The sequence below is a fragment of the Petromyzon marinus genome, chromosome 10 (assembly GCF_048934315.1).
Source record: "Petromyzon marinus isolate PM22_M1 ecotype Great Lakes invasive population chromosome 10, UKy_Petmar_22M1.pri1.0, whole genome shotgun sequence".
NCBI lineage: Eukaryota > Metazoa > Chordata > Hyperoartia > Petromyzontiformes > Petromyzontidae > Petromyzon > Petromyzon marinus.
Window position 1 is genome coordinate 18,253,380 of NC_133676.1, and position 27,894 is coordinate 18,281,273.

A 27,894-nucleotide genomic window follows, 5' to 3' on the forward strand; every position below is an offset into this window, starting at 1 on the left:
GGGCAATTCGCCAGATGATGCTGGATGTAATTACCAGCGAAACGTCGTACTCAAACTGTAAATGTTGTGGATTCACTCTTCAACACACCGGTGGGCTAGAGTAGTGAACTATTTGTCTTTTGTCAACGTGACACTTTTTTGCTGATTGGCCGTGTCGGGTGGTGGAGGGTTACGACACATTTATAAATAGCCTTTATTATGAATAATATTGGTCGCAAAAGCCGAAGTGTTAAACTGAATCAATGTTGCTGAAATTATGCACTCTCAGAAGGCAGTGGGGATGATGGGTTCTGTACAAAATATGTTTTTTTTTATTTTCTACGTGGAGAGGTTGAAGTGTGAGGGAGACGTATTGCCTGCTCATCTATCTTCACCGGGTGCCGTGAGCTGCCATGCGTGGACGGCTAGGACAGCAACCAAGCGCATTCACCGCTTCCATGGAGATTCACGCGTTTAAATACCACGCGCATGGAAGGGGCTCTACGAACATTTGCAGCGGAATGTGATGAGGAACGGGCAATGGTTGGGGGGAGCACGGGGAGCGAATGGAGTACAGGTGGACAGGAGAGTGGTGGACGACGATGTATGGAGCAGGGTAAATGAATTCCATCCTACGCAGGACATTTAATATTTTTGCCGTTTTTAGAGCGCAAGGCTATCGTGATGGAAGCGTTCTTTCCAGACGCAGTCCACAGTAGTTCCACATCAGAGGGCGATGTTGCTCTATATGATCCCAAATTAGTATTTTGCGGCTTAATTTTAGAAATCTAGCAAATTTGGACAGTGACGCTGGCACACAATGGCCTACTCGTTTCAAATGACGTCAGGATATATTTAATGTCCACTCTGAAGCCGACGTCGCGTAGTTCATGATGAATATATAATAGTACACAAGCCGTAATAACCAGGGCCACCTGCCAGATCCGAACAGCGGCCCTCTGCAACAAGTGTCGAAGAGAGCTACCACTGGGCCACCACGTCACTGTCTCTGAATCTGCAAGGAGGCTGCAGAAGGAGGCCACCTCGTTACAGGAGATGAGAGCTTTGGAGCGTGGATCTTTGAAGCGTGGCAGGGAAAGGGCGCAGATGTGGGAGGGGATTGCAAGCTGCAGGAGGTGGTTCCCGCGATGCTGAGGCTCTTTTGATGGCCGGAAGGCCCGGGTTTTGAAGACCGCCAGAGCAACCTTGAAATTTATTTGCAATTGTATCGGAGGCCGCGAGATGCCCCCGAGTTATGGGGGAAATGTGATCGCGTTTCTGGAGACGGGGGGGGGGGAGAGGTGTGGGGGCCGCCCGCCAATTGGAGCCGCTCGCCTACGGAGGCAGCCCGCCCGTTGAGCGCCGTGCCGCTGCTGCCGCACTGCCGCCGCGGCGCGTCCACGCCCCGCTGGCGGCGTCACGAGGCACCAGGGTGGGCGTTATTTATTTATTTATTAACTCCTGCTTCGGGGGCTGCTACCACCGTGGAGGATGCGTGTTACCGGGCAACCATGGCCCGAAATCCTGTTTGTGATGTAATAACAAACACTTTCCGTTTAGCTGTTATTTTAACAGCTGTGATTTATTCGTAGTCGAGCAGTTGAAAGTGTAATTGATAGTTACGTGTTATTTATTAGCCTATGAAATCATACCAGAATTGTGTCTGACCAACAAAAAGTGTTGGTTAAAAGAAGCAGGAATGCAATTGTTTATCACGTTGTGGCAGAAAACAGATAATAAGGAAGTGATTTATTTGATATGGGCCTGACCTAAATGTAGGCCCACATTGTTTCTGTAAGGCAGTGATGGTGAACGTCGTTCTGTGATTCATGCTAAATTTACAGAACCAAATTCCACTGAAGTCACAGTCACTGTGTAGTGCTAGGAGAGGTGGATACACACATGCACTGTGTGAATTCATTTATTCAAAGTAATTTTGAATTCAAACGGTGTAATGTTTCAAAATGATTTGGATTTCGATACATTGTTTACGGGATATTATCTACATTGTTTTTAATTGGATTTCGATACATTGTTTATGGGATATGATCTAAATTGTTTTTAATTGAGATTCATTGTTATAACTCTAGAATTGCTACAAATATAATGCACATTGAGATCGATTATTTCACTCCAGTTTTGAATTTCACATCAGATACCTAAATTGACCTTTTTCTAGAGGTCAACACTCCCCTGCCATGGGGCTCGAACTCTGCTACGTGAATGGGGAGAGGGCGCGGGGGAAGATAGTGACGCATTGTTCGGGTGCTTTGTGGGGTAAAATAGATCAATTGCTCCAAAGAAGGCCAAACATTGTGTCGCTGTGTGTGTGTCTGTTACATGATGATAGAGGCTCAGAGAGATTGGCCACGATATCTTTATATGCTGTGCCATCAATAGCATCAGCACCAATGGCTGTGCTGACCTTTTGACCTTGCCGTAGCATTGTACTGTATTTGGAGAATCCTGGAAGTGCCTGATGAAGGCCGAAGAAGAGATATTTTGGGTGTTTAAAAACCGCGGAAGGTTAAATAGCCACTTCTCTTATCTGCAAACCCATTACCCCGAGGAGCTGCAGGGTCTGCAAAAGCCCCAATTACCTATAATGCATTCGTGATTAAGAGGAGGCATGCATCAAATACAGGAGAACATAAATAATCCACGATCCAAGGACTGCGAATCCTTGTAGTTCACGGATTATGGGTGATATTCTACTGCTTCCATAATCCGGAGCATGAAAACGCTTCGTGGAACCACAAACTGTGAGCCATTGACGGTGGAGCTTATGCAGAGCTGCAGGGAATTTTTGTCTGCAATTTTAACTTTTTGTTTGTTTTTACGTTATTTTTTTGAGAACTATTTTGCATGATTTACATTTGGATATCAAGTCTATAAAAATTACCCATATGGCAGATTTGTGCCATTTTGGTCTTAGAAAACTCATAACCTCATAATCCACAAACCGGATTCATTTATCTGCAAGTTTCATTCCCATACTTTCCCTGTAATCCACGTTTTCACTTGAATCACGTCCTCTCGTAATCCGCGGCACACTACGTTGCAGTGATTTTTTTGCAGATTGTATAACAAACCTTCGCAGTGCGCCACGGATTATGGTATCCGTGATATGGTCCCCCCTCTACCACTGCCCCCCCTATATTAAAGCAGATTACTGGAGTTTTACTGGACCCCTATTACCCAAGAAGACGTGTGGCTGTTCTTCGTGAATAACCCCACAGATGTCTCACATTGTGACGGATAAGAAGTGTTCTGCTGGATGGGTTGTTTTTTTTAAATTAACTGTAAAGGCCCGCTGATGTGAAATCCTGTAGGATTTGACGAAATTGCAATTATGTGTTAATACAAAAAACAAGTAAAACAAAGTAACCATGCTGTGATAGCAAGAATACAAACAGATTTCATTGGCAGCATGCTCGGTAAAAGTCACATTTGTATTGCTCCTGTAGAGTTCAAACACACATATCTATTTTTAAGGTTACATATGTACGTTTTGCATTATTAATGAAAAGCGCACGGCATAACTCAAGCGATGGCGAGCAATCAAAACGATGGCTGAGCCGCTCTGCAGTGGTAGATGCCGGGACGCGTTCATGTTGCCGATCCCGGTTATAAAATGGAGGTACAGTACACCTATTGCTCAGCTTTCATCCCTCATTCGTGTTTATCCCTGGAGTCTGAATTTTACAAAGCGAGTTGTTAAACCTAAATTACAACGGTCAATATACTTTAATATAACCCAAAGCTTTTATTAAAATCACTTCTTGTGGTGCTGTAGAGTACAACGCCCAATATGTATCTTGGGCCTGATGTTGAGGCTGCTTTTTTACTCTGCGACCCCTTGCCGCGTGCTGTTTATGCCCCTTTCTTTGCTTTTAATTCACACGGAAAAAAAGTCATTTGATACTCAAATGTGCATTGAGGAGGTGCTCATCAATTCCCTTTACAGTCCTCCCTCCGTGCACCCCTCCACTGGAATCAACTTCCCCTATACATGAAGCAGCCCCCCTCCTTAACCTCCTTCCGTTCCTCTCTTAAAGCCTCACCTATTCTCTATTGCCCATTCAATCCTCTTCCCTCCCCTCGCCCCTCCACTTCTTCCCATCCCTACAAAGATCCCCCATATAGCCTTAACAGACTGTAGGGGCAGGTGCTGTTAGCGAGCACCTATGAAGGCCGGTAACGGTACACGAGGGGGTGGGTGGCCAGCACCACGCCCGACCGCCTTAGTCTCCCCAGTGACAATGTTTTTATCCACCGCACCAGGTACTCATTTGAGGCTGAGTCGACCTAGGGGAGGCCCGGGACCGGTTCAGATAATCGTCACTGGTGTTGGCCGTGAGCGGGAATTGAACCCGTGTCGCCGGGTTCATACGCACCCTCGATCACGGTCACCCATTGCTCAACACTTGTATACCGCTGTCATTAAAAGGATTATGTTTTCTCCCCGTGTTTTAAACTATGGTTGGCGCCTTGAGTGAAGGTGCTTTATATATATAAAAAAAGATGACATTCTATAGGAACACTGAGCTGCTCAATAGGCGAAGACCGAATTTCATTGGTTTCAAGGCAAGTGAAGACACGAGTAACCATGCATTTTCTGAATTTTTTACAAATTGTTAAATTCTGCTTTTCAGTCGAATATTTATCATTAGTTTTTTAAAATTAATTTGCGAGTCATGCACGTCATTGACATTTTGTTGCTTTCACTATTATAAATTACATTGCTGTTATTGCACCGTTACCAGTATTCTTTGCACTATCGCGATGTTTTGATTAGGAGTGCAGTTTTGTGTTTGGCGATGTGATGAAGGGCCCTGCTGTGAGTAGTCTTCAGAGGGTGTGGAAAGCTCCCATGGCACACGGGGCCCTAGTGGAGGCCCTACAGGAGGCCCCACAGGAGGCCCTACAAAAGGCCCCATAGGAGGCCACAGTGGAGGACCCACAGGAGGCCCCACAGGAGGCCCCACAGGAGGCCCAGACGCGCCGCGTGACGCTCACGCCCCCGTCTCGGCGTGGTGGCTTGGCTTTTGTTGACCGCGAACGTCCGCATTGGTCGCATACACGAAGGTAGGTTTCTAAACGGCTCCTTCTTGTCGATCCTATTTTATCCCCTGTCCCCCACACAAAGGGGATCTCGGCCCTGGGGGTGGCGTGGAGGCTTTGACCGTCGTGCTCCCGTGTTCCGGCGGAGCGACGGCCGCTGGCGGAATCGGTCCTGGGCAGCGCTGAGCGGGTGTAGCCACCAAGACACCCCTCGTGCTGTTGCCATGTTTCGGCCGTGATTCCAACACGAACCTACAGAGTGATTACGCTCCTGGATTGCAGCCAAATGCAGTGCGACAGGTGTATCATCTTCATGAGATCTCGAAGATGATTTTGATTGTGATAATGGCCATGATGGATGTTTTTGCAGCGCGCGAATATAGAGAGCAGGTTAGTGCGTGGTGTATCTTCTTGACATATGGCTGTACACGTTATATCCTGTGCAAGGCATGTTACACACATGCTTGACCAATCACACGTGTGTACAAGACAAGAGTGTCCGCACCGTGGGGTGTCACACGCAAAGGGGTGTTGCCTCCTCTCTTCGTGCAGCAAAACGGCGCTGTCATGCAAGCAGAGGTCGGCGCTTGCGTGCGCTGTGGTGCAGGCGCACACCGCCCTCGTAACCCTGGCAACGCTCACAACCCTGGCAACCCTAACCCGAATTTGGTCCAAAAGGTTTGGGTGCGATGTGGGGGGGGGAGGTGGGGGGGAGGTGGGGGGGGCTTGTCTGGGAGTTGCTCGGGACGGGGTATTTTGTGGGCTGGATGTCATCATTTATACAAAACGTATCCGCAGTATTCGCAGTTCGTGGAGGGTAATGCCGCCAGAGAGTGCATCAAAAGTGCTACAACTCAGTCCCACAACACGGGCTTGTCCCCGTGACCTTAGCTCCTATATGAAGAATGATGTTGCTCGAGGTGACGTTAATATGAAGTAAAGGGGAAGAACGTTAAATGGTGATCAATACGATGTATTCTGTGCTGTGAAATGGCTACGCTGTGCTGGAATGTGACCTTGCAGACAGCGCGGTTGGGAAGTGGATGATTCGGCAAAAATTATTTTGAATTGTGCAGTCCCTCATCCGTTCCTACGCCGAGCACCGGAGCATGCCGGCTACACCACGAACTACTGCGGTTTGCGCCGCGTGTGTGTCCGTGCGTGTGCGTGTGTGTGCGTGTGTGCGTGCGCGTGTGTGTACGCGTGCGTGTGTGTACGCGCGTGTGTGTGTGTGTACGCGTGCGTGTGTGTACGTGTCTGCGTGTGTGTACGTGTCTGCGTGCGTGTCTGCGTGCGTGTGTGCGCGCGTGTGCGTGCGTACGTGCGTGTGTACGTGCGTGTGTACGTGTATACGCCGCACCAGGTATGGTGTACGGGGTGCCTGTGCTGTAGTCCGCGGCTGGGAATGCTCTATCCTCTTTGAAACAATTTATTTAACACGTCGACTTTCGCAACCAATATTATCCATGAGGTTTTTGTGGGGTTAGATCACGTCAATATAAACGTGTCGTTAACCCACCAGCACCCAACAACCAATTCGTAAGGTATGTCACGTAAATAAAACGTGCTATTTAGTTACTACTTCAGCACACCGGTGTGTTTGAGAGTAAACCCACAACATTTCCAATGTATGTTTAACACTGCCCTGCACGATGAGTCATCATCTGTAAGGGTCACGAGACATGATGTTTTTTACGAGATCTGGCGTCAGTGATTTCAATAGGTTTGACTTCAATGATGGAGCTGTTGTTTGTTTTAAGTAGCCTACTTACAATACCATGCACAAGTGCAGCCATTTTGTCAATCCACTGCTGGATGAGAGCCTCCCCATGCCGTATTTCAGCGTTATTTGGCAAGGCCGCAACACGCAGGTCCGCTTGCATTGATAAAGGTGTGGAAATATATGCACAGCTGTTCTTCTGCAATAGAGGCAATGTTTGGTAATGTTTCTGCTATCATCCCTCCTGGGCACTCTGGGTCTGTGGCCTAATGTGGTAGTAGAATGCTTTCTTGCGCACAAGGCCAGACAGGCCAGGATAAACCTCCCTTTTCTGTTTTCCCTTAAGGTGCCCAGAATAAACAACCGGTGTGAGTCTCGCTATTGGGGGGAGGTCTGTGTGTGACAGTCCGGTTAACAAACGCAATTGGCGATGAGGGGAAGGCAGAGGTGCTGCCATATCCAGGTGCACCAGACACCGGAACGTTACACAATATCTCTAAATGAATAGTTAACGAGGAGTCGAGCGCTAAATGTATTTTATTTGCGTTATTCCACAAATACGTGATGTCCCATTGAAGTCGCGATGTTTCTCCACAGACCCGAAAGTGGTCTCCTGGAATTGTGGGTAAGAGGAGTCGCCCACAAGCAGTGGCAGATTCCTTATATTCTCAGTGATCTGCCGGTGAGTCACGTGGAAGTCATCTCATGGAACTGATGAATCCCACCAATGAACCAGTTTTCTGCAAATAAGAGGAGCCACCAGGGAGCAGTGGTAAATTAATTTTATAATTCCCGTTTATCCATTTGCAGCTGCAGGAATTACAAGAGTGGTTTTCAAAAGATTGGTGCAGGTATAATAATATTCTAAGCCAATAGTGCTCATAACACGTCTTCGCTCTTACCAACTCTGGCAATTATGTCTTCTACATTTCTTATTTGCATCTATAATATACATTTGGCTCACCCTCACGCTACGACTGTGTGTGACGAGCAACCCACGTTGGTTTTGAGTGATGCGGTTGTGGCGCTCAGCCGTCATGTTCCCAAGCGAGCCGGAGCCGATCCAGCCATGCCCCGGCTTACGCAGCATCACGGCTGGAGTTAATCGTCACCGTGAACGCGCGACACGGAGCTCCCACGGCTCACGTAGTGATCCAGATCGGATGTTCAACACCTAGCGACATTCACTTGCTAAACGTGGCACTCTGTGCCACTGTCACAGCCCGTAATCGTGTTGTGGAAATTGCCCCTCAATTGTAACCGTTTATAAATAACTCGGGCCTTCCAGGGCTCCCTTGAAAAAGAATTGTTGTGCAGTAATGAATCTCACTGAACTGGCACATGGCTAAATAAATAAAACATACATCCTGAGTTATGTCTTGTATTAAACGTAGTTCTATCTCTACAATAAATAACACGGGAAGAATATATTTTTTACAGATGTCACACTAAGAAAAGTGATCACTGCTGTTTGCGGTATGAGGTGAAATCCCATAATATATGGAATAACTGTGGGCATCAGCAAAGAAAAGGAACAAGCTGTTAATACACCGGGCCCATTCACTAAAAATGGAGGCAAGACTGCCTTCTTTACAGACCTGGGAGATAATTTACACAGACTGCATTCTGGTTCGGGTGTGATTCACATCATCGTCTGCCATAAGCACTCCACTGCTGGATGAAGGCTTTCCCAAGCCGCCACCACCTCTCATGATCTTGAGATACAATAATAGTAATAATCCATATTCTTTGGGTCTTTAGGTAAAGTCACGTAAATAGGTTCAAAGAAAATAAGCTATCTACGATGACTTTACCGAAAGACCCAAAGAATATGAATTCTTGCAGATTAAATAATAATCCGCTTGGCGTCTGCACACGAACTGATGGCATTGTTCCATCTCCGTGGTAAATGTCCTCTGGGAGGCTCTCCATTCTCTGGCTGCACCTCCATGATTGTTCTTGATCATCGCCCATCATCCCTTCTGGTGATGGATCCTACTCAAGCCCACTCCACTCTTCGGCATTTTCTGAAAATTGGATGGAGGATTAAAGGCATCAACAGAAAGAGAGTTGTCGTAATCATCTCGGAGTTGCTGATGATGACATTCATTGTAACCACTGAAAATGAATTCCAGTAATCGATTGAAGAACTTAATAAATAAAAAGTTGGAAAGGTTCGGGTAAGATACACGAAAGTCACGTAAAATAAGTTTGGAAGGACAAACCCAGAAAACACAGAAAAATATGTAAACCTAGGGACGTTTGCGAAGGTGGTTCAGGCAAATGAGAACAGAATGGAGTGCTTTCATCAACTGAATGGAATTATCGAAAGCAACTTGCCAAAGTGCTTGAAGAAGAAGATTTCATTTAGTGAGTGTAATCTGCTGACACATGGATCGTAAACTTGGGCATGGACAGAGAAAATGTGACAGCTGAGGAATAGGCATAGAAGTGCGGAGAAGTGCAAACATGGTATTTTATTAAGATGCAGCAAGAGGTTCACGGGGATTGGGGTAACAAACTCGAAGTAGACGCCTCATGTTGACTTAAGTAAAATAAGTGGATTAAGAAGCGGAAAGTGGGCTTGGACAGGATTCTCAGTTACGAGGGATAATGGCCGCTGGATGAGACCGATGACTGAATGGCAGACCAAGTACAAAACATGCAGACGGTACGACCACGGTGGAGATGCGGCGATGAGATGAACTCATGTTGCACCCGATTCAAGAGCCGAATGGCTCACAGGGCTATACCAAATAAATGAACTATGAACTATTTTGGCATCGTACGACCATGGTGGATGGGGATGGCGTGGGGAGGCCTCCGTCTAACGGTGGGGAGGCTGAGCTTGCAGAGCAGTGCAAAACACTACGCTGGTCTGCAAGGCCCGTTGGTCGATGGATTTAAATGTTATTCTATTTTAGTATTGAGTCAGATACATGACGATGATGACGCGTGCTTTTGGGGTCGTGAGGAGGCTGCGGCCGCCTCAAGTCGAGGTGTTGTTTCTTGCCAGACGGTCGTCAATTCTGGAGGGTTGTACAGTGCCGCTAATCGCATCGCACCTCCGCGCCATGGTGGCGTTATGTAACGACCCCCCCCCCCCCGCACAACGATTCCAGCTCAGCACACCCCGAAGCGGCACGCCGACTCGTGGGACGGGGCCCGTTGCCGTGCGGGTGCGCAGCGTTCGTTTCGCATCGGCTGGAAGACGGTGGTGCCGCTGTGTCGCGAGTGGCGGCGCGGCGAACCGTCGGGAATTCGGGCGACGGTCGTGGCTGTGGAGCCCGCGCGTGCGGCGCAGTGCCCTTGATGATGATGATGGTGGTGATGATGAGCGCGGTGCCCTAGGTTGTGTTGGTGGTGATGAGCATGGTGCTCTTGATGTTGGTGGTGGTGATGAGCGCGGTGCCCTTGATGATGATGGTGGTGATGAGCGCGGTGCCCTTGATGATGGTGGAAGTAATGAGCGCGGTGCCCTTGATGATGGTGGTGTTGATGAGGGCGGTGCCCTTGATGATGGTGGTGGTAATGAGCGTGGTGCCCTTGATGGTGTTGGTGATGAGCGCGGTGCCCTTGATGATGGTGGTGTTGGTGGTGATGAGCGCGGTGCCCTTGATGATGATGGTGGTGATGAGCGCGGTGCCCTTGATGATGGTGGTGGTGGTGATGAGCGGTGCCCTTGGTGGTGTTGTTGGTGATGATGAGCGGTGCCCTTGATGGCGGTGGTGATGAGCGCGGTGCCCTTGATGGTGGTGGTGATGAGCGCGGTGCCCTTGATGGTGGTGGTGGTGGTGATGAGCGGTGCCCTTGATGATGGTGGTGATAAGCGCGGTGCCCTTGATGATGATGGTGGTGATGATGAGCGGTGCCCTTGATGGTGGTGGTGATGATGATGAGCGGTGCTCTTGATGATGGTGGTGGTGGTGGTGTTGAGCGGTGCCCTTGATGGTGGTGGTGATGGTGATGAGCGTGGTGCCCTTGATGGTGGTGGTGATGAGCGTGGTGCCCTTGAGGATGGTGGTGTTGGTGGTAATGAGCGTGGTGCCCTTGATGATGGTGGTGGTGGTGGTGATGAGCGCGGTGCCCTTGATGGTGATGGTGATGAGCGTGGTGCCCTTGATGGTGGTGGTGATGAGCGCGGTGCCCTTGAGGATGGTGGTGTTGGTGGTAATGAGCGTGGTGCCCTTGATGATGGTGGTGGTGGTGATGAGCGCGGTGCCCTTGATGATGGTGGTGTTGGTGGTAATGAGCGTGGTGCCCTTGATGATGGTGGTGGTGATGAGCGGTGCCCTTGATGATGGTGGTGGTGATGAGCGCGGTGCCCTTGATGATGGGGGTGGTGATGAACGGTGCCCTTGATGATGGTGGTGTTGGTGGTGATGAGCGGTGCCCTTGATGATGGTGGAAGTGATGAGCGCGGTGCCCTTGGTGATGGTGGTGTTGGTGGTGATGAGGGCGGTGCCCTTGATGATGGTGGTGATAATGAGCGTGGTGCCCTTGATGATGGTGGTGGTGATGAGCGCGGTGCCCTTGATGATGGTGGTGTTGGTGGTAATGAGCGCGGTGCCCTTGATGATGGTGGTGGTGATGAGCGCGGTGCCCTTGATGATGATGGTGATGAGCGGTGCCCTTGATGGTGGTGATGATGAGCGCGGTGCCCTTGATGATGGTGGTGATGGTGATGAGCGTGGTGCCCTTGATGGTGGTGGTGATGAGCGCGGTGCCCTTGAGGATGGTGGTGTTGGTGGTAATGAGCGTGGTGCCCTTGATGGTGGTGGTGATGAGCGCGGTGCCCTTGAGGATGGTGGTGTTGGTGGTAATGAGCGTGGTGCCCTTGATGATGGTGGTGGTGATGAGCGCGGTGCCCTTGATGATGGTGGTGGTGGTGATGAGCGGTGCCCTTGGTGGTGTTGTTGGTGATGATGAGCGGTGCCCTTGATGGCGGTGGTGATGAGCGCGGTGCCCTTGATGGTGGTGGTGATGAGCGCGGTGCCCTTGATGGTGGTGTTGGTGGTAATGAGCGCGGTGCCCTTGATGATGGTGGTGGTGGTGATGAGCGGTGCCCTTGATGATGGTGGTGATAAGCGCGGTGCCCTTGATGATGATGGTGGTGATGATGAGCGGTGCCCTTGATGGTGGTGGTGATGATGATGAGCGGTGCTCTTGATGATGGTGGTGGTGGTGGTGGTGTTGAGCGGTGCCCTTGATGGTGGTGGTGATGGTGATGAGCGTGGTGCCCTTGATGGTGGTGGTGATGAGCGTGGTGCCCTTGAGGATGGTGGTGTTGGTGGTAATGAGCGTGGTGCCCTTGATGATGGTGGTGGTGGTGGTGATGAGCGCGGTGCCCTTGATGGTGATGGTGATGAGCGTGGTGCCCTTGATGGTGGTGGTGATGAGCGCGGTGCCCTTGAGGATGGTGGTGTTGGTGGTAATGAGCGTGGTGCCCTTGATGATGGTGGTGGTGGTGATGAGCGCGGTGCCCTTGATGATGGTGGTGTTGGTGGTAATGAGCGTGGTGCCCTTGATGATGGTGGTGGTGATGAGCGGTGCCCTTGATGATGGTGGTGGTGATGAGCGCGGTGCCCTTGATGATGGGGGTGGTGATGAACGGTGCCCTTGATGATGGTGGTGTTGGTGGTGATGAGCGGTGCCCTTGATGATGGTGGAAGTGATGAGCGCGGTGCCCTTGGTGATGGTGGTGTTGGTGGTGATGAGGGCGGTGCCCTTGATGATGGTGGTGATAATGAGCGTGGTGCCCTTGATGATGGTGGTGGTGATGAGCGCGGTGCCCTTGATGATGGTGGTGTTGGTGGTAATGAGCGCGGTGCCCTTGATGATGGTGGTGGTGATGAGCGCGGTGCCCTTGATGATGATGGTGATGAGCGGTGCCCTTGATGGTGGTGATGATGAGCGCGGTGCCCTTGATGATGGTGGTGATGGTGATGAGCGTGGTGCCCTTGATGGTGGTGGTGATGAGCGCGGTGCCCTTGAGGATGGTGGTGTTGGTGGTAATGAGCGTGGTGCCCTTGATGGTGGTGGTGATGAGCGCGGTGCCCTTGAGGATGGTGGTGTTGGTGGTAATGAGCGTGGTGCCCTTGATGATGGTGGTGGTGATGAGCGCGGTGCCCTTGAGGATGGTGGTGGTGATGAGCGGTGCCCTTGATGATGGTGGTGATGAGCGCGGTGCCCTTGATGATGGTGGTGGTGATGAGCGCGGTGCCCTTGATGGTGGTGGTGATGATGAGCGGTGCCCTTGATGGCGGTGGTGATGAGCGCGGTGCCCTTGATGATGATGGTGGTGATGAGCGCGGTGCCCTTGATGATGATGATGGTGGTGGTGATGAACGGTGCCCTTGATGATGGTGGTGTTGGTGGTGATGAGCGGTGCCCTTGATGATGGTGGTGATGAGCGGTGCCCTTGATGATGGTGGTGATGAGCGCGGTGCCCTTGATGATGATGATGGTGGTGATGAGCGCGGTGCCCTTGATGATGATGGTGATGAACGGTGCGCTTGATGATGGTGGTGTTGGTGGTGATGAGCGGTGCCCTTGATGGTGGTGATGGTCATGAGCGCGGTGCCCTTGATGATGATGATGGTGGTGATGAGCGCGGTGCCCTTGATGATGATGGTGGTGATGAGCGCGGTGCCCTTGATGGTGGTGGTGGTGATGAGCGCGGTGGCCTTGATGATGATGATGGTGGTGGTGATGAGCGCGGTGCCCTTGATGATGATGGTGGTGATGAGCGCGGTGCCCTTGATGATGATGATGGTGGTGGTGATGAGCGCGGTGCCCTTGATGATGATGGTGGTGATGAACGGTGCCCTTGATGATGGTGGTGTTGGTGGTGATGAGCGGTGCCCTTGATGATGGTGGTGATGGTGATGGTGGTGATGAGCGCGGTGCCCTTGATGGTGGTGATGAACGGTGCCCTTGATGATGGTGGTGTTGGTAGTGATGAGCGGTGCCCTTGATGATGATGATGGTGGTGGTGATGAGCGCGGTGCCCTTGATGATGATGGTGATGAGCGCGGTGCCCTTGATGATGATGGTGGTGATGAGCGCGGTGCCCTTGATGATGATGGTGGTGGTGATGAGCGCGGTGCCCTTGATGGTGATGATGGTGGTGATGAGCGCGGTGTCCTTGGGTTCCGCTCGCTGCCCTTGGGTGTTGGACACCGCCACGAGCGCGCCTGTGTGTGCGCAAACACTCTACTGTACGTGGTCATAATTTGCGGTGGATGTTTGCTATATAGGTTATTTTTTCTCTTGATTTTTTTTTTACATTTTCACGGGAAGACAATGCTAAAGTGACTGTGGTAATTTAGAGGGTTTTATAATCAAACCACCTCTATATTTGGTGGATCGTAATTCCCGATGGAATATGAAGAAGCTCCTTTGAGAAGAACTGACACATTTTGTCCTCCGCAGATGCGGTGGGTACACTGTCATCTTTTGTTGGCTTTTTCAAAATGTTATTACGTTTGTGCTATTGATGACAGCCTACGTCTTGAATCCCACGCACTTATCACTGCTCTACGGAGCACAAATTCGACCGAAGTTGGCATCCTGCTGCTGTCATATCTGTGGTAGAGCACCCAGTTCCTATCCCACTGCACCACCTGATATAATTTAGAGTGAAGCAGTCGGGGTAACTGATGATCCAGAACTCACCAATTCACTCCAGACACTCGCTTACCAGTGGTCAATCGCCTCATTACCGCTCTTCTATCGCTACTACCATGGTTACTGTTCCTCTGAACTCAATTCACCGATTCGTCCACCCATGTTGAGGACTCGGTCTGCCGGGGCGTCTCGTTTCATCCATTTAACCTCCGTGCTGCAGGTCACACCAACTCACTCACACGCCCACTCACTCATCAAGACCCACGCAGTAGGGGGGTGCTCCGAATGCAACTCCTCGTCTGCACTCTGCCTGCCTGCTGCTGCTGCCCAGGGCCTTCCCGACCCACGCATGCGAGGGCAGTTTCACGCCAAAAATAGGTATCGATTCTCTGATCGAAATCGGTGCTTAATTAATAACATTAGTCGCCACCAGGCCTTTTAAACGTGATGTTATTTGCGGTTGTTTTTTTCCCGTCTGGTGGGGCGATTGCTCGGGTGCGGCCCACGTGGGTCCTGCATTGCCAGAATTCTTGAATGTTGCAGCTCAAGCTGTGGTCGTCCACAGAGCCGTACGTCAGTTGGGTTTTCATATCGAGTACACGTGTTACGGGAGTTTTAAGTACGTAATGATTTCGTATCTGCATTATATACACATTTGTTTTTTCCATTTTCCTGAGAGGTTAATTACGTAAAAGTTTTCGGATAAAGATACCGTGTATTTTTCAAAAAAGTGCTTTGGCTAGCCGAAATGTCATCAATGTTCCTCCTGGGAAGGGAATAAAAATATCCGAGTTTTATTGGCTCACTAAATCACGTCGCGTATTCTGCCTCCGTTCCCTCGGGCTTCGCAGCGCGTGCAGGTGGTGTGATGCATTGCGCTCGCGGCCCGTGGCCTGCAGCGGGTGCTTGCGTTGACATGCGCTCCGCATTACGAGGCCCATCAGACCCCGCAGGGAACTCCCTGCTTGTTATAAGTCCTCCGCAGGTAGTCGGAGCGTCTCGTTACGTAACCACGGTCGCGAATGCCGCTCGCGCTCGAGGGCTGTGCGGTGGCCACTCAGGGACAGAGTGCGTTGGTTCGTCATAAATATATGGAACTACTGCACTTATTACAGACTAATTTAAGTTAATATTCTGCTGGTGTTTTTTGTTGTTGCTTTGTGTCATTTTCATTTTTGGAAAATTTTGTGGCGCATTAGCAAAACAGGACACCCTCTGGTAGCAGGACTCCAGTATGCTGGAATTATCGATAGGCCAAAATACTACATACATTAAATAAATAACAACGCACACATAGAAATAAGGAAAATCTCCGGGTGACAAAACAATTGTATCACATGGTTAACCAAAAACATTCACAAACATAAAGCTAAGTTATGTAACGAATTCCCTAGAGCGTTAATCGGCTTGATCAGTTGGTTTTCAGTCTGATGAGAGCACAATAAAAATGAAGTTACAGAAATATTAGCGGATATAGGATGTTGACTATTTTACCATGTGAACAATATAATAAGTAAAATGCAAATGTAAATGAAGATACAAAAAATCGACAGTCTAACATCAAATTGTTATTTATGTGGCAGAGTTGCATCGGGTCAGTTTGACGCAGTTGAATTTCAGTTAGGGGTATAACTGATTTTGTAAATCTTACATTTTTATCTGGGTTTCCAGATGTTTTGTCACACTCATACAGGCATCTGCCATGCACATTCACACGGATTGTAAGCTCATTATTAACTGATGATCAATTATAGCACAGTTGCATAAGTTACAATTAATCATTTTCACAAAGAGACATTATCAGCATGCCCCGCCTGCTGTAGAGTGAACACTAAAGATTCCGTAACCCCATTTGAAAAATGAGACCATTGTGTGCCGGTATCATGGTCCAAATTTGAAACAATTTTAACGTTTGCTCACAAATTACTCAATTGGAACCACACACAGCAACATCGCCCCCTGCTGTGGAACTACTGCAGACCGTGTCTGTGGAACACAGAGCGATTTGGTTCCATCTAAATACAGACACCTGTATTCAGATGTGCAGTTAGCCAAGATAAGGAAATGCATCTGATATTAAAATGTTTCAGAAAGAACTACACTGTGTTAAAATAGCTCGTGCATGCTCACTAGTGCAGTGTTTGTGTTGATGAACCAATTGCATCTCTTGTTCTGTTAGTGAAAGGGTGAATGGGGGTGAGAGTACAGTAATTGTAAAGATATAGAGAGTGCCTTTTAAACAAAGATTGACAAATGTAATTGTCGCCAGTCAGCGACAGCGATCCGGATCGCCATGAAGGAAGCAATTATGAACAGAGCAATTTAGGTCTTACATGAAATATAAAGCGGAGTGGTCAATTGGATGAAGACTATATGAAGTTACAACTGACAGTTCATACTTAATATCTTCCATTATCAACACTGCCGATAGTAAACAAATACGGGGGATGATTCCCTTTTGAGAACCGCAGATGAAGCGTCAGTGTTGTGCGTAGGTTGTGTGGACGATCAGCCTATTGTAAATGAGACCCGCACAAGAAGCCAACACACAAACAACGCCCCAATGCAGTGTGTGGAATATAATCGAAGTGCGTTCTTGTAATTATTTCTCAATTTTATTTAATGTGTGACTTTAGAAAAGAGTAATAGGCATACACAGCTGTGACTGATTGCTGCGCCTTCTGCGAGTATGAATTATTTATTCAAATCGGCAATATTGAAGGTGTGGCACCATACATAGTACCTCCATCATGACCCATGGTGGATCTCCGATTTGCACGGTTGGCTACCTACGGTGTGAACAAAGTTCAACATACATACAAAGTGCAGTCTCCAACTCTTATCTCTCTGACCTCTCTCTTTATGCGCTATGAAGAAGGTCAATTGACTGTAACGTCGCCTATTAGTTACTGTATTTTTCGATTTTGGGCCATCGTGTTATTGGCGAACATGTTGAGTTGTATTATTTGCACTGCTGCATCGGAGTGGTCCAGGCGGAGCGTTGTGTTCTTGCAGAGGTGAGCCCTGCGTTGTTTCCTTAGAGGCCAGTGGTTCAGCTGGTGGGGCGATTGCTCGGGTGCGGCCCACGTGGGTCCTGTATTGCCAGAATTCTTGAACATCTCGGTGCAGTGTTTCTGCAGCCCCGTTAACGTTGCAGTGTGTTGCCGTGTTCTCGATTTCTGCGATTGGGGCTTTCGTTAATTAACCACAACGCATTTCTCTTCCTGCACCGTACTACAGGGCCCTCACTGCACTGCGGGGTTGCACGTGTGTCTGCCAGCTTGCTCTTGGAATCGCGAGATGCCTTGTATCCGTCACCCTCAACTCTTAATTACCCTGAGGTTGTGTTGACTAAATTAATTATCCATCAATCGGCACTCCTACTGTCCACTATTTTGCACGTAATAAGAAGCGTTACGGAACAGGTTATAATTTAATCTTCTAGTCTGCGTTTATCCACAATAATATGAATTTTGTACTTTGGTATTGGCGCAAATATGTCATGAAGGCGATATGTTCCACAAACAATCTGAAGTAGTTTTATGGAATGGGCGATCTTGCTATGTGGGATCTCAATTGAGTAATTGGTGGTGTAATTTTACATTTTGACCGTGATGCTGCACACAGTTGGCCTTCTCCTTTTGAGCGACGTCAAAGAGATCTTTAACATCCACTGTGGAATTTTGACTTAAAGCTTTCGAAACGTCGTCGTTTTTTGTACATAATAAACACACACGCAGACTTATCTGTGAAAATACTGGATATCTGTGAAAAATAACTTCATAGCTCATGAGATTTCTCTATGAGATAAATATTCTGATTCTGAACCGCTAGCTCTCCACGGTAAATTACTGCAGCAGACTCCGGAGGCACATATATACACAAGAGACACAGAAAGACAAAACACAGTGATACATAAATATTCTCAGAAGCAGATACGCGAATCAGAATGGACAGAGACACACACGGAGACAATGTGACAGATACTCTTTGGTTCTATTGGGTAAAGTCACGTAGGTAGGGGTACCTCTGTGGATGTGTATACTTTAACTTAGTTGTTTCAATGAGCCATTTCAATGCTAAATTCTATGCTAATTCCTTTGTCAAGGCGCTTGGTGTTTTTCTTATCACACAGCTTAAAGGTCGTGATCTAAGCGTGGCTTCTCCCACTCCAGCGCTGTCCTTCAGACAGTCTCGTCCCTTCACCTGATGAAGGCCGCTTGTGTTGTGGCCGAAACGTCGTGATTTTTTGTTATTTTATTTTCACCTACGTGACTTTACCCAATAGAACCAAAGAGTATGGATCCTAGCAGTCACGAAAGCTTTAAATCTAGAATGTGACAGATACTTGAGACACAGACAATGAAACAGAGAGACAATGCGATGGGGACAATGGGGCGGGACGGTGCACGCGCAGAGCGCTTCTGGCGGATGTCGCTCTCTGCTGGAGCTCCGCGGCGCCCCCTCCGGCTGTGACTCCTCGTGTCGTGTTTCCCCCCTCGCTCACTCGCTCCCCTGCCACCACTGCAACTCGCCCCGCTGCATCCATCAACTTGCACGTGCGCCAAAACAAGGTCTGCATACACAATTGCAGTGATAAGTACCCAGCGCCACATCGTTATCTACTACACCAATTTAGACGGGGTATGGTAGCACGCATTTGTTTTGACAACGGCTCGGATCATCAAGAAGAGCAAGCGCCGTGCCCGTGAGCGCTCGAACTTGCTAGCGGCCACGGAGCTCGCCGCGTGTGCGCCTCTGCTTGGTGACACGTGAACCTTTAAACGACGAGCTTTTGTTTTTGGACGGGTGTATATTGCGGTAAATCTGAAATGTTCTAGAGAAAAATTGTTCAATTGTTCAGCTCATGATTATTAATGGGGGGGGGGGGTTGCCCATGTGGAGTGACGTCACCCGCTAATGGTTATTGGGGAGGGATGCGGCATGTGGAGTGACGTCACCCGCTCATGATTATTAACGAGGGGAGGGGTGCGGCATGTGGAGTGCGACCTTGTGCGTGAGTGTAAAATTTCCACGCGGGCATGAATATTAATGAAGGGGGGGGCATCTTTTGCAGTGATGTCACTCACGGATGTAGCACTGTGCTGCGTAGATTAATTTTTTTACCGTCACTCTCTGTAAAGAAACGTCATGTTTGAAGCCACTTTGCGTAATAAATTATTTAATTCAGCTCGACCTTCCTCTGCGTTAGTGTAAAAATCCACCAACTCATGAATATTAATGAGGGGGTGGGCCTCATGTGGAGTGACGTCACGCGCGGGACGGACAGACATTTCTGGGTGATTATAGTAGGTAATAGGCCTCAGCTGATCGCTGCGCAGCGTTGTGTGGTTTATTCAAAACCTGTAAATGCCGAGAAACTACATCGAACCTCCTATTAGCACGGTTGGCTACGTACGGTGCAGAAGAAGTTTAACATACGACATAGAAACGACAGAAACGTGTGTACAAAGAGCACCCTATCTCGTGTATTATGCGCAAATTATCAAAAGTTCATAAATAACTGCATTGTGCCCTCTTGCATCAGGCCACTATCAAATATATTCGATAATAAAGTATTAAAGCTTTCGTGACTGCATAAAATTACTCATTGGTTTTTTCGGTAACGTCGTGATTGTTTTTTAAAATATAATTTTATTGTATTTCTACATACGTGACTTTACCGAAAAAAACAATGAGTAATTTTATGCAGTCACGAAAGCTTTAATACTTTATTATCACACTTCTACGGGGAAGTTACCGTTGTAATTATGTGTAAGATGTGCCCTTTTTTGAGCTGCCGTTTTGTATTTACAAGAGGTGGTCCTTTTTTGAGCTGCCGTTTTGTATTTACAAGAGGTGGTCCTTTTTTGAGCTGCCGTTTTGTATTTACAAGAGGTGGTCCTTTTTTGAGCTGCCGTTTTGTATTTACAAGAGGTGGTCCTTTTTTGAGCTGCCGTTTTGTATTCACAAGAGGTGGTCCTTTTTTGAGCTGCCATTTTGTTTGTGTAAGATGTGCGTGTTTGAGCTGCCGCTGTCGCTCTGGCCCCTCCCCCCCTCCAACCTTATTTCCTATTTAAGCTTCCGTTCATCCCCCCCCCTCTCTCTGCCTCCCTGTCCGTCTTTCCTCCCTCCTTACCTCTTGGTGGACTTGTATATGTATTTCTACTGACCGTGTACCTCGTATTTTTCATTATATCTATGCTGGTATGTGCAATCCAAAGGTTGAACACGAAATGTAACACTTTTCTGAAATTCGTGGTCCACCAGGAAGTGTCTGTGTTGTTGGCCTGACTGAATGTGCTTCACATAATGTTTTTTCAGGTTTGTTGAATTCGCGTCTCTCATCTTTTTGTTGTATTTACCTCCGTGATTTGTTCTTGACACCTGATGAAGATCGCTTGCGTTGTGATCGAAACGTCGTGATTGTTTTTTGTTTTAATATAATTTTATTGTATTTCTACATACGTGACTTTACCGAAAAAAACAATATATTCGAGTTGTATTTTTTTCTATTTGAAGCTGAGCTCTGAAATAATAGCCCTAACAGCGCCTGAATAATAATTACATGTATACGGTTGCTATTCGTATACCGCAAGGTTATCACGAAGGCGATGTGTTTCACAGACGTAGTTTGCTGTAATTTCACAGTCGATGTGTTTCAGAGACGTAGTTTGCTGTAATTTCACAGTCGATGTGTTTCACAGATGTAGTTTGCTGTAATTTCACATTTGGGGGCGATGTTACTATGTGCTATCCCAATTCAGTCATTTACAGGTATTTTTTCTAATTTGGACCATGATGCCGGCACACAATTGCCTGCTATTATTGAATGACATCACCGGGTTCTCTAACGTCCACTGTGAAGCAGACACCACGTATTTTACAGTTAAGACACGTGCAGTAACAACCAGGGAGTCCTGGCAGATTTCAACCGCGAACCTCTTGCAACAAGCGGCGAACCCTGCAGAGCTTGGGCCATGATCTCAGCATGTGCCACTGGTGTGGACAACTTAGTTTTTTATGACATTTGGAAAGCAATGGACCAAACAATACACTCTTTGTTGGGTCTGGTAATCCACCCGATGGCATCAGGAGTTGCTGACTGTATATCGTGTTCATATCTCCTGTGTAAGCACATACCACCACATACCACCACGCTCATAGGAGCGTCCGTGCCTCCTATAGGCAGTGGTGGGTATGGTGCTGGTGAGAAGATTGCACTTCACCATGTTCACAATACGGCGACAGTTGTGTTGTCTCTTGGTTCCATTTGATTGGGAGTTATATCTTAACGTAACTTTACATGACTTCGAAAAAATATCTCTGAAATTTATTGTAATTGTTTAATTGTAGTGTTGTGAATGTATTGGTTAATAATATCTTTATTTTAAATTGTTATAAGGAGGAAAATGTAGGCGATTTAAATGTAAATGGTTTCTTATCTTCACTGACAATAGATTTGTCCTCTGGTGATCAGATGTGGGTAATTGGGTCTGGTGGACCGGTTTTGACCCAGATAATCACATTCCCAGAAAATTGAGCCTTAAATAATTAGAGGCGTATTTGACAATTTATTATAGAGGCCTTCAACAGTCCTCAGAATCGTCTAAACAGGCAACGATCGTTTATGCAAACTCGTGCACGCTTCACGTAGTAAGGCTCAAGTCGTACACCACTGTCCATTTGTTTACTATCATCCCGCTTATTTACCCAGAGTCCCTAGACTTATTTTAAGGAAAGTCCTGCCAAGTGTTTGCAGTTGGAGGCAATTTTGCTGCTGTTTAATTCCAATTTAGTAATTTACAAATACATTTTCAGAATTGGGATATTTGGTCAATATCGGTTACATTATTTTACCTATGGGAGGAAACCGGAGAACCCGGTGGAAACCCGTGCAGAACAAGAAGAGAACATACACACTGCACACATTGAGCCCGTGTTGAGAATTTAATTCAGGAAATATACTCTTTAAGGTTAGGTGGGAACCTTTCAAAAGACCGTACCACATTTTTCCATGGAATCCTTATTTGGTGTTAGTATATAGGGAGCAGCTAATTGGGATATCCACCGTCACTGTAATGGAAAACACATTAAACCGATAAAAAGAGCATTCGTGTTCTGAAGATTCGAAATCTCTTTTAAAGATGCAGCGGGGGCAGGTGCCCCAGCTGCATGTCACGGAAGTGATTGATGGTTCCCGTAACGTAGTTAACTGAAACACCCATGAGTGTGAAACGCCCTAGGAAAGAGGGTATTGGGAGCGGGCTGTGTTGGATAACAACTGAATGGCAGCTGTGGATGATTAAATGCAGTGGCACCATACATAGCATGCTTCCTGCAGAGGAGGGTGCTGAAAGGGAAATCAACTTGGAATAGGATTCTGTCAGCCGTTGTGAATCTTAATTGTTTTTGGCCGAGGTTATGAGCATTCTTCCTGTATGTTGTTGAACGTGGTTGACGCCATCGAGCCATGCTTCCCAAGAGGAGACTGGAGACGTCTCCTTGGAAGGAGGCCTCTTGAGCTCAACTATCGTCGTGCACACCTTTTTGATCGATCATGGCATTGTGCATTGCATAAAAAATTTCCATTTTTCTCGCACAAATTAACTTGCGTTCGTGCACTACTGGGCGTTTAAAACGTGCCTGAGTAAGATTTGTAGTTTTAATTTCTCTGGCCCTTGTCGCAGTCCTGCCTGCTGTTTCCCTCTTTTGTGAATTTGTACTTTTCTAGGTTATCGGGGCCATATTCTTTGTCGTGGATCAGCTCGGGCTTCAGCCGCTCTATTGCTTCCAAAGTCCCCTGAGCTGGGACCATGCTCAGAGCTGGCTTTGAGCCAGCTCATTTGAGCCAGAGCCAAGCTGAACGATGACTAAGTATACCACCCCATGGGGGACTTTCCTGGACAAATGATATTATTGTTTCGTTGTTTTCACTTATAGAGTCTATTTTTATAATGATCTTTTTTCATTTATAAGGTGCTTGCTTAAATTCTTAAGCAGCTCAAATCACCTTACATCTCATCACATCTCAAATATTAAAATGCCCCCCCAGTGGTAGCTATCCCTTGCATCACAACTTAGCACCAGCCTGCAAGCAGGCATTAGTCTGCCTATAGGGGCAATTATTGCTGTGTGTATTTCCGAATTAGCAATTTGTGGGTAATTTTTCACACTTGGAAAATTTGAGCCACTGCCTGCTTGTCTTGGATGACATCAGGGAATCTGTAACATTCACTCTGAAGTAGACGGCAGAGTATATTCTTGATACATACCGCAGTAATATCCAGGGCGTACTGTCGGATTAAACCTCTGCAACCAGTGGCGATCGCTCTGCCGCTGGACCGAGTCACCGCTTATTACGGACGTGCTGCAATTAAATCAGTGCCCGGGCATCATATAAATAGAATTGTCCAGAAGCACGGTTTATCCGGAATCGAGGTAATGCACCCACAGATACTGAGGAGTTAACTAGAGCAGAAGAATGCTGGAGCCCGATTTTGTTGGTGCATGGGAAAGGCCTTGATGTGGCAGAGAAAAGGAGTGTGGCTCACAGCACAGCCGGAGGCGGTGGCGAGAGTGCCCTGCGGTGACGCTGCGTGCCTCTGACCGGCGTATGGATTGTGCGCTTAACCCGAGGAGTTCGTAGCGTTCGTTTTACTTGTCTTTTGTTGTTATTCCATTTATAACGTCTAGAAAAGGTTTCTGGTGTTCGTCTTGCATCGTTTCAGCTGCTTGTAATTATTGACCAGCACTAAGTGTGCTGCAGCCCCTCATGCATTTTTTATGCCTTCACGTTGAAACATTTATGATGGTGGTGGTGCTGCAGAAAATTTTTACTCATGCCTGCAGAGCAGCCACCTCGAGCGAGTTTATTACAACCCCGGGGGCATTTCTCAGCACTGAAACCGATGCTGAGGTTCAAGAAAGTGTATTAAAAAATCCTGACACCAGCAGTGAAAATTATCTGAAATTCTGTGGATGAGTGATGTTCAGAATGAGTTCGAGAGTGGAGTTTACCACGATGCCTCGCCTTGTCTGTGTTTTACAGAGAGCCTGGGTGCATACATAAACATGGAATCCGATCCTATTCACATTTATACTGGATCTTAATCATAATTTTGTACGTTTAGTATCCACACCATTCTTATAGCGCAAGGCTATCACGAAGGCGCTGTGTTTCACAGACACTCTGATCAGCACGGTTGAATGCACACGGTGCAAAAGCAGTTCAACATACAGACATAGTTTCACAGTCGGGGCCAATGGTCTTGTATGTAATCCCATTGAGTCATTTGCAGTGTATTTTTTCTAATTAGACACATTGTTACTGTAATGCCGAGATACATTGGCCTACTCGTTTCAAATTACATCACAGCATCGTTAACGTCCACCGAAGCAGACAGTGCGTAGTGCTTTTGTGGTTAGCACACACGGCAGTATTAACCAGGGCGGCCACTGGCATTTGTCCTACTGGACATCTGTGTAACCTGATTGGACATCTTTGAACAAGAGCTTCACAGCTGCTCCTGCAGTCTAAATAAACACATTCCTGCGGAGGGAGCTGGTAGGAACGTTGGGTTGCTCGGTCAATGGCCAGGGTCAACGGCGGCGTGGTGTATTCCGCAAATATGCCCGACTGTGAGGGCGGGCACAAGCCGGCGTGAGTAGGTTAAACGTTGAGTTTTATAAGGGCACCACGGGGTGACCAGCCCCTCCCCACCCAGCCCCACCCCTCCCACCCCCCACCCAGCCCCACCTTCCCCACCCAGCCCCTCTCCACCCAGCCCCACCCCTCCCATTTGTGGATGCACGACGGATGGACACAATAATCCCCTGTGGGCTGGGGTCACCAGGAGGTTCCTACCAGTGATATTCTGATTCATCTTCTTGGTTCTTTCGGTAAAGTAACGTAGAAGGGAAATAATAAAATAATAAAAATAAAACATAATAAAATTCTCACGACGTTTCGGCCACAACACAAGCAGCCGTCCTCAGGTGAAGAAACAGAACTGTCGGAAAGATAGCGCTCCAAAAATATTCAGATTCTAAACATTTGAACCCTGAGCTTCCTGGACGAGCGGCGAATGCATCTCCTTCTGGAGAGTCGGCCAAATGCCGTGCGTCTCAATACAAGGCGAAGGTGCGACGTCTGGTTGACCACGTGATCCATTGTGATGCTAATGTGTACTGTGGATCGCATTGCTGATGCCTTTGCCGGTAATGCATCAGTACGAGAGAAGACAAGGGCTCACAAAGTGTCACACGGTGCAGTGAATTACTATACTAAGTCATTGAATAATTCCAGTAAAAAATAACAGTGTAGTATTTCCACATATAGAAGTTAGTCAGTGTATTTTATTTAACTGGGAATCACATACAGATATAGCTATTAAAGTATATAATGTTTACATTTCTTTACAGCAGCCTTCAACACGCTCCGATTCTGGAGCACTGACCCACGAATCTCACAAATTCAAGAACTCGTCCTGAGGGCGTCAGCAATATTCACCATCTGTGTCATGTGACTTCAGCTCAGCAAACATGAGGATTTATTTATTTATTTATGGGCCCATTGAGCAGAAATCTATTTTGCTCCTATACCGGGGGTTTCATTTAGAGTGTTTCAGCTGCCCACTCGGAATGTGTGACTGGCTGGTGAAGCCTACCACTTTGTGGGGATGTCAAAAGCGGTTATCCCGAGGATAAACACGTTGGAATGTCCACCCCTGGCTCAGGACTGTGAGCAGGACATTAAGGCAGCAGGAGATCATCGTGACTCTTGGCGGGCGTAAGGATCTGTCGGCTGCACAAACTCGGCCGCGTCGGACACGCCACGACCATGTGTTCGCTGCCACGCAACCTGGGCGATGTGCTATCGCCCAGGGGAGGAATGCCACAGCAGCATTGGGGCCAACCTAGCAGCTCAGAGCCGCGAGTGGTACTCTCTTTATCCACCCTGGAGGGATGATAATGGGCTGAGTCAACCCCCCAGTCTGGATGTGAACTTTCAACATTCCGTTTGTGGACCACTCTACCACTGAGCCACCCGGATGTACAACCAGTCAAGGTTAATAACGCTTTTAAGAAACTATGATTAATTTCTAAAACGACTAATTCGAATACAACCCTTACATCACAAGGTGCACTCGAGCTCACATTTGACCGGTAACTCTCAATACAGAGTTTGATGAGCTTCCGCTGGACTTGCAATAAGTCCCTCCTGATGTGTGAACACTGGCAACCCGGCACATTCAAGTGTGTCACATTAATAACGCTGCTCTTGTTCGCAGTGACCTGCTTGCCCTGGGCTATCGGGAGCGGCATTTTGATGAAGATGGGAAACCCGTTGAGAAGCAGGTGACAAACACAATGCATTTATATTCACATTGTGCATGTACATAGGGTCATACACAAGCCACACACAAACCAGATGAAGCGGCCACTGCTTCTCAGTGTGGGCTGCTGCAATTCCCGTGTACACGTCTCCTGATACACACAGATACACCAAACCCGTATGGACAGCAGCATCCACTCGTGACACACATGTACTTTTGTCAACCAAAGGCAATGGTTTACCAATTTCCACGCAACTGTGGAGCCAATCGGGGTGTTGTGTTCCACCCGTGTGAAGACCGTTCATTCCAAATGCAGAGCGTGCGGTCAGCATTGCGCGTCCACGAATTGCGGTTATCTGGGCGTGATCCATCAAGCGCCAATGCTCCTCGCGGTCGTTAATCTAGGTTGGTACAAAAAAGCAATGTTGATCCCACTGCCTTCATTGATGATGTTTTCCTTTACAGATTGATCAGTCTTAATGTGCCCCATGGGATGTGTAAAAAAGCACACTTTTGTTTTTTACGTGGAGGGACCAATTTGTGGTGGTGGTGGAGGAGGAGGCGCATTGCCCGCGACTCAGCACGCTGACTGCACAGCCAGACGCATGCCACCTGCGGCAGGAGAGAGGCCGTGTGGGGACAGTCACCTGGACCCCACCTCACTGACGCCAGGATCAGTTCAGACGTATTCTCGTGCGGTTCTCAGGTCGATAGTGCTTGTCGGTCAAGTTAAACCAATGCTTTTCTGAAGATTGTCGGTGGACAGTGCCGTTCATGAGACACCGAATTGTGCCCCATTGTGAGGGCAAAAGTGTCTGCCTTCCATACGCCCGGCTCATATGGAAGCACGCTGTTGAGGCTGTACTAAATGACAAGTAATGTCTAAATGCCTCAGAGGTGCTCTCTATATGGGACGTTTCAGTAACTGTGCTTCTTTGTGGTGTGAGCCTCCTTCATCATCGTGGTGTTTGGGTTGTGCTGCAGGGCGGGGAGCTGTGCCACTACCACGGCAAGCTGAGAGGGATTTCCGACTCCTTCGTTGCTGTGTCCACGTGCCATGGGCTGCAGTGAGTGATTCCCAGCACGCGGTGTCAGAGGCCAGCAAACACAATGAATCCCACTTCTACTCTGGATACCAGGGATGAGTTTGGGATTTAAAATGTT

The 27,894-nt window shown here is 47.9% G+C and overlaps 1 protein-coding gene across 10 annotated transcripts in view; it reads left to right on the forward strand.

The window, feature by feature from the left end:
- The window catches only part of LOC116940781 (disintegrin and metalloproteinase domain-containing protein 11), a 124,270-nt gene that overhangs the window by 18,954 nt on the left and 77,422 nt on the right, over positions 1-27,894 (forward strand). For all 10 annotated transcript variants that reach the window (XM_032950970.2, XM_032950971.2, XM_032950969.2 and 7 more), the window contains exons 4-5: positions 26,686-26,752; positions 27,715-27,797. In XM_032950970.2, the coding sequence (XP_032806861.2) occupies positions 26,686-26,752; positions 27,715-27,797 (150 nt within the window). The remainder of the gene's footprint in view (positions 1-26,685; positions 26,753-27,714; positions 27,798-27,894) is intronic.